This window comes from Salminus brasiliensis, chromosome 17 (genome assembly GCF_030463535.1).
Source record: "Salminus brasiliensis chromosome 17, fSalBra1.hap2, whole genome shotgun sequence".
NCBI lineage: Eukaryota > Metazoa > Chordata > Actinopteri > Characiformes > Bryconidae > Salminus > Salminus brasiliensis.
In genome coordinates this window covers 13,200,765-13,207,946 of record NC_132894.1, presented here as the reverse complement: position 1 = coordinate 13,207,946, position 7,182 = coordinate 13,200,765, and the positions used below count along the sequence as shown (strand labels likewise).

The window sequence follows — 7,182 nt, the reverse complement described above, 5'->3', positions numbered from 1 at the left end:
TTGGCCCAAATGGAGCAGGGTGCAATTTCCCAAGTATTTAGATAATTAGATCTTAATTATTGGAGAGAATATTTTATATGATGTTCACTTTACCATTTAACAATGACCTTTGTATGTGGCTTTTGGGAAACCCAGCCAGTATTTTTTTCTTTTTTGCTACATCAAAAACAGTTCTGTTGCAGTTCTAAACAGCTTTAGTGTGCTTAATTGGTATATTAATTATATATTTAAAATGTTCTTAGTTTTAGATCAGTTTCATTTGGTAGTGTCTTCATTCTATGATATGTTGTTTTTCTACATATCTCAGTCATGTATCATATTTCAGTCATTACTTGTGCATGTTTGCCTGTGTCAGGATCCAAATGATGAGAACAGTTCAGTAGAGTAGGACAGTAATGAGAGAGCCAGTTCAGAAGGGTTGTATGTTTGCCAGCAGCTTTATTTTCAGAGACAGGTTTTTCTCACACATGAAGAAGCATGGTCAAGTTATTTCAGTTGTTTCCTAGGTTTTGTAACCTGTTATTTACTGTGAAACTATCAGCAGTGAGCCATGGGAACTAAGTGTTGGTGAGTGTGTCTCAGAAAGTAGTCTGCTCTGCTTATTTGACTGTGTGCACAGTGGTGGTGGTTGTGACAGTAGATCCACCTGTAAAAGAAAGAACAAAAGAAAACAAAAGAAAGGCATTAATACTTGACAACTACATTATTTATTGAATAACCAACAAATTGTATTCTTAAATTTGTAATGAGCAAAAGTGATAATTACCTGTGCCTGGGGTCCTAAGGAGGGAAGAGGAGACGATACATGAGTTGTGGCCATAACATACAACCCAAGGGCCCAGATATGAGCATTAACACTTAACACTGGACTTTCTGATCAGCAAAGCATTCAAGCTGCATGTATGTCCAGCCTTACCTGGACTCCTCCTTTTCCAGGAGGCTCCTGTAGGTGGCAATCTCCTGCTCCAGTCGACTCTTGATGTCCAGCAACAAGGCATAGTCACGACCCTGCTGCTCAATGCTGGCCCGCACCTGGGACAACTCTGCCTCTTGCATGTTAATCTGGTTCTGGTAACCTGACAACATGGCACTGTAGCGAGCGTCTGTTTCTGCTAGTGTGTTCTCCAGTGCTGCTTTCTGTAAAAGACAGAGATGTTATGGAAACAGTTTGGCTAGGGTGCACTGTTTACCGGTGTTTATTATGGTTACCTTGACATTTAACAGGACTCTTGGAGGCTATTCACTGAAAAGCAGATAACCTTCTGGGGCTTGACACTATTCTCATTTCTCATGAATTCACCCACAGTCTCAGATTCCCCATTACTCAAGCGTAATCTTCTGACCTCGCATACCAAAGGGATTGCTCATAACTCATGTTCCACTTAGATTGGGTCAGTTCAATGATGCTGTTCTCAGTCTATGTGTCAGCTTTCAAGTCAAGAACAAACATTCCTGTGGTGGACTATTTCCAAAATTTCCCAAAAAAAAGACATGCTGACAGACAGCTGCTTTGTATTCCACCAAGGTGGTGCAAATCCACACCCAGGTGTCAAAGACCTTTTGAAGTTCTGGCTATGTTTACCTCCCTCACAAAGTCTTCTTCCCATCCCTTCCTCCCTGGCTCATTTTTTTCTCTAAGATGTAGAACACTGCATAAAACATAGATTAATTAAACTTGGTGTTACTTCCCCTCCCCCACCCATGTGCCTGGTACTGATCAAACTCCTCCCAGGCATTTCATTATCATCCCTTTTTCTCTCCTTTCCTTTGTCTCACTAAACCTCTTTTATCATTGTCTTCTCCTTTATCTTTCTCCCCTTCTTATTGCTCACCATGCTCAGCTGAGACTGCAGTTCGATCTCCAGGCCTTGCAGTGTTCGTCTGAGGTCTGTGATCTCTGTCTTGGATGTTTGGATGGTCTCTGTGCTGATGGCCACCTCCTTGCTTAGTCCTGCCGACTGGGAAATAGGGGAAATATATATATATATATTATTTTAAATGCAAATTCTAATGATCATAATAAGCATTCTTTAGAACCAACAATCTTACCTTGTCATTGAACCACGCCTCTTGGTCTCTGCGGTGCTTATCTGTGATGGCTTCATACTGAGAGCGAATTTCCTCCAGAACCTTGTTCAGGTCCTGCTGAGGAGCAGCATCGACCTCCACGTTCACAGTACCGGTCAGCTGAGATCTTAGAGCTGCCAGTTCCTACAAAAACAGATATTGCAAAATAATGAAAAAAAGCTGTGGATTCTTGGTTTACTTCATGGGTTTTTTTTTTTTCAAAAAAGTGAACGTTGGGTTGTGTAATTCCTCAACCAAATAAGGAGAATTTTTAGACTGGCATTTGCACACTGGCCAGATTCTTGGCAGAAGTTACTGTTACTGGCCTGGTCTACAAGAGAATTAGTCTCAAGCACAACCAAAGCACTTGCTGAGTTACAAAGTTCATGTAGACAATAAATCTTTTCTAACTTCACTGATTGTTGCCCATATGGTTTGGCCCTAAGGAGGTTGCTTACTTTGGGGGAGCTTTGGGGGATCATAACAAAGAAAGTTATATGACCAACCTCCTGATGGTTCTTCTTCAGGTAGGCCAACTCATCCTGTAGACCTTCAATCTGCATCTCCAGGTCAGCCTTTGTCAAGGTGGTCTGGTCTAGCAGGCGTCGCAGGTTGGCAATGTCAGCCTCCACAGACTGCCGCATCATCAATTCATGCTCATACCTGGTCAGGGGCGAGAGGTTTGTATGTCTTTTTTTTTTTAAACAAATGGCTTGATAGAATATATAATATATTTATTTTTATGATTTGTGACCACTTACTTTGTCCTGAAGTCATCAGCAGCCAACTTTGAGTTGTCAATTTGTAGAAGGATGTTGGCATTGCCGATGGTGGCATTTTTGATCTAAAAGCAGGGATAGCTGTTATACATTATTGACTGAGCAAACAGTACAAAGTGTGTAAATGACAGTAAAGGTACTGTGCCCCCTGGCCATTAGACATCTAGGTTAAATCTTTACATGTCAGGCCCCCCCAAAATAAATTCATGCCTTACAAAGGACTAATTATAGATCTACAATTCCAATTCAAAAGCTTAAGGGCAACTATACCTTATCCTTCAGGTCATTGATAGTGGCCCAGTAGTGGCTGTAGTCTCTCTGGGCAGCAGGTCCCTTCTTCTCATAGTACTCACGGATCTGCAGCTCCAGTTTAGCGTTGGCAGCCTCCAGAGAGCGCACCTTCTCCAGGTAAGAGGCCAGACGATCATTCAGGTTCTGCATGGTGGCCTTCTCATTCAGGTGGATGGTATCAGAGTCCAGGGCAGAAGACAGGTTGAAGCCACCTCCACCGATTCCTCCACTCATTCCACCACTGAATCCAGCACCCAGTCCACCACCATAGCCAGAAGACACGGCCCTCGAGATGGATGAGGAAATGCGGGTGCCTCCTGTGGAGCCACCTCCATAGACGCTGTGGGCTTTGGGTACAGAGGACAGAGAGACTCCACGCCGCTGAGTGATCACAGAGCTTCCAGTGAAGCCAAAGGGGCCACTGGTCTGTATCTGGTGGCTTCTGAGAGACATGCTGACAGATGGATGGCTGCAGAAGGAGTGGCAAAGAGGACTGGGAGAAAATCGTCAGGGAGTTGCCTTGGAGTCTCCTGGAGTGTGCAGCTGTGTCCAACCCAGTCCTTTTTATATAGCCTTAGCTCTGGGGCGGGTCAAGCTGAATCAGTGAGTGTGAAGAGGAGGGAGGACATATGTGTGTGCCAGACACTGCTGAAACCACCAACCGCCCCTGTGAGGAAAGTGCATTGGAATTTTTGTGTGTGTGTGTGTGTGTGTCTCCATGCAGTGTCCACAGAGTTTACAAAAGGGAGAATACAATGTGAGTGCCCCACCAGGTTTACAACATACTTTGGGGGAATAAAAGTTTTGTGTGTATGTGTGTGTGCACAGTTGTACATGGCTGCCAACTTTGCATTCTACCAGCAAGATTTGGAATAAGTGGAGAGTACAGTGTGTGCTCAAATGTGCTTGGCTTTAAGAAACCCTATATGGAAGGAACAACATTAACTGTATCACATTTACTTACCTGTGAAAGCATCTAAAACATCAATTGCATCAATCATGATTCTTTTAAAGTACTGAAAGGCAAATCAGTGATGCTATTCATCTAAAGTGAAGACACCCAGTTTACAAATGATACACATTATCAGTGAGTTACAATAGTATCTAACTGTAACAATGCCATTGCAAAGTCCTGCCCCATTTATTACATGGCCATGCATATTACCTTATCTCTAGCAGCCTTATCAGGCATAACTGCACTCAGGCAGCACCAGTCTGTGGGCCTTACCAGCAGTTGATTATTTTATTTATATAGAACTCCATGTACTATATTTTTTGAAAATCTTGCTAAATAACCTTTGTATACAGCAAACATATCATCAGTGCAGAGTCAGGATCAGATTTAGAGCTGCATGTCAATGACGGTTTATTTCAAGGTTAGCAACACATAAACTCAACTGTCCATTAAAATAGATGCAGGGGGGAAAAGAAACATCATGCACAAATCTTCTTTGCCTTGGTCAAATGGGCTTAAGTTTATGTAAGCATCTGCCTGATGTTTCAAATCCATTAGTACCATGCCAAGTTAAATATAGTCTGTTGTGTACTGGAGACTAATGGATTTCTTAAATTTAATGCGCTGAGAAACAGCTTATAAGCTTGAAAGTACCAGCTTTTAACATACTAATGCACAGTATGAACATATTAAAAGCACAGTAAAAAATAGAAGATTATGTACCCTGCATTACTGATACCCTTCTGAAAGTCAAAACAAGCCTTGTCACCTAAGGCTAAGGGTACTGAAAATTACAAATAAATTCTTTTACAGAGCACTTTATCCAAAATGTTCACTACAAACCACCTTGGTTTTTGCCCATGTTCCATTCTCGGTACTCTTTGCACTATTGCTTTTATTAGCCTGCTTAAAGTTTTTTAAGATACATTATCCATTCTTGTCTTTGCCTTATTTTCCTCCTTCTCTTTTCATTGTTCACTAGTGAGGTATCTGAGTTGATACAGAGTTCCAGATGTGACCCGGTGAGAGGGGGAAGAAAGGGTTGGCTGGATGCCAGAGATGATCTCACATCCCCCCTCGAGGCATACAACCAGCCCTGCTTCTCCAAAAAAACAACCACCAATAGGACTGTTGAGAGACACACTACATTAGTCTTGCTCACACGGGCCACCACCCATGACTGAAACAGAGAAACACACTCACTTACTAAACAATAGACTAAAGACGGCCTTTGTGCACATGCATAAGATGTCTACATTATTTACAGGAAAAAGACACAGGAAAAAGATATAGAACAGGCTTCAAAGTTTTATCTAAACAGTAAGGCTGTGCCTATTTTATTACAGTGTTACAGACTGCATTCTTTCAGTTTGGTATTTGTTGTAGCTCAGTTGGTTCACAAGAGGTTGTACAAGGATATCTGTCAGTTGTTCCTTACATTGTCAGAATTTAATGATGAATCGTGCCAACAGAAATGCTTCAAAGTGACATGGAATAAAATCTTTTTATATTACTTTTAATTGAAAGTTGGAACATTTTCATGTGTAAAGATTCTGTTTTGAAGATACAAGGTTTTTTTATGACAGAAACAATATGCCACAACATTTTGTCATTTTTGTTATGTAATACGTAGCAACACAATATTCAACAAATATGATATTGGTTTGGCTGCCAACGCTCACTCATTGGTTGTGAAGAACCACTTATTTCACTCCAAAACAACATTGATGAATTTGACTACTGAGTAAGTGTCTTATAGCTGGTGCAATGGTGGCCTTCTGAAGGAGTGAGCAGTATGTTTGGAGCAAGAAGAATTAAGCATACTCTGAAAGAGCACCCTTTCTACAAAGAATTGTGGTGGCTCAATGATGCTCTATGGCTGCTTGCTTTCTTTGCCAAAGGAAACCTGCAGCATGTGCAGGGCAAGATGGGTTCAAGTATCAGGAAATCCTTCTGCAAGAAAGTTGAAGTTGGTCATCACTGTATCGTCTAACAGGACAACATGGCAAGGCCCACCAAAGCTTGGTTTAAGAAGAAGTCCTGGAAGATTCTGGAGTGGCTATTGCAGTCGGGTGACTTGAACCCCACAGAACTCTTTGGTGGGATTTGAATGTTAGTGAACTTAAGGTCATTGCCAATGGGCTTAGATTCCTTAGGACCGCTGTGTCTGGTTGGTGTCTGGTTGGTTATGCATAATGTTTGCAACAAAAGAGTACTCTTCTAAGTACTAAAGATCCTTGTCATGAAGGGTATTGGATAAGTCTAAAACTGCAGTAGTCATTAAAATGAGCATTTTGTGTAGAAACCACTCTCTACACTCTATTTTTTGTAGCAGCCACTTGTTATATTGGGAACGGGGTTGAATTATTTTAATTACAATTGTAAATAAATAAGCAAATAAAACCTTTTTACCCCAAATGCACCAAAATTGTGAAATACTATCATTGCATTTTAATCAAACAAGTTGCAGTTTTATCCAGAGATTTTTTACATTTGCAGAGTAGCTTTAGGTTCACTGGCTTCCAATATACTGTCACATTCTGATACCATGCTTACTTGTTCAGCTGTACACAGAGGAAGCCATTAACACTGTTTTTAAAAAAGGATTCACATTTTTTAAATACAATGCTGTGATGATATTGTGACAAAACGAAATATGTTTGCTACAGCTTTCTGTGATGGACCTGTACAGGAGTTTAGGTTACACCTGCACTGCTAATGTTCACACAAGCTGTAACAGTCACATGGGAAAAAAAACTGGAATTAGACAGGTATTTCACTAAAACATGAGCTCTAGCTCTTAAGTCTGCCTTTGTCTGCACTGCATTAGTGTGCTAGGCTAGCTGCGACTCACAGCCATGACTCACTGTGTAAACAGTACTCCACCCCTCTATACTTTCAGCCATGTAGAGGTGTGCTCTGCAGTGGCTAGAAAAGGCGATGATAAGGGCTCTTCAGGCATGGACCACAGTCTGAAACTGCCAGTTTTGACCGATGGGAGAGTTCTTGAGGACAGGCCTGTGCAGGCCTGCAAACACGCCGTTTCTATAGCAGTGGCAAACTGTACTGTCCACACCCTTGACTTTTCCA

The 7,182-nt window shown here is 41.5% G+C and overlaps 1 protein-coding gene across 1 annotated transcript; it reads right to left on the bottom strand.

Annotated features, from left to right (window-relative positions):
• Positions 1-418: 418 nt before the first annotated feature.
• LOC140538567 (keratin, type I cytoskeletal 19-like) lies at positions 419-3,679 on the bottom strand. Its single transcript, XM_072661186.1, has 8 exons — positions 3,117-3,679; positions 2,829-2,911; positions 2,574-2,730; positions 2,050-2,211; positions 1,833-1,958; positions 917-1,137; positions 767-780; positions 419-646 (listed from the first exon to the last, which is right to left on the bottom strand). The coding sequence occupies exons 1-8, from the start codon at positions 3,588-3,590 to the stop codon at positions 600-602; spliced, it is 1,284 nt and encodes a 427-aa protein (XP_072517287.1). The 5' UTR covers positions 3,591-3,679; the 3' UTR covers positions 419-599.
• Between the last annotated feature and the right edge of the window lie 3,503 nt (positions 3,680-7,182).

Excerpts from the sequence above, each read along its gene's own strand:
- LOC140538567 (XM_072661186.1), bottom strand. The coding sequence starts at position 3,590 with ATGTCTCTCAGAAGCCACCAGATACAGACCAGTGGCCCCTTTGGCTTC. Across the intron at positions 2,912-3,116 it reads TCAATGACCTGAAGGATAAG|ATCAAAAATGCCACCATCGG; the intron begins GTATAGTTGCCC and ends CCCTGCTTTTAG. Across the intron at positions 1,959-2,049 it reads AGGCGTGGTTCAATGACAAG|TCGGCAGGACTAAGCAAGGA; the intron begins GTAAGATTGTTG and ends CCTATTTCCCAG.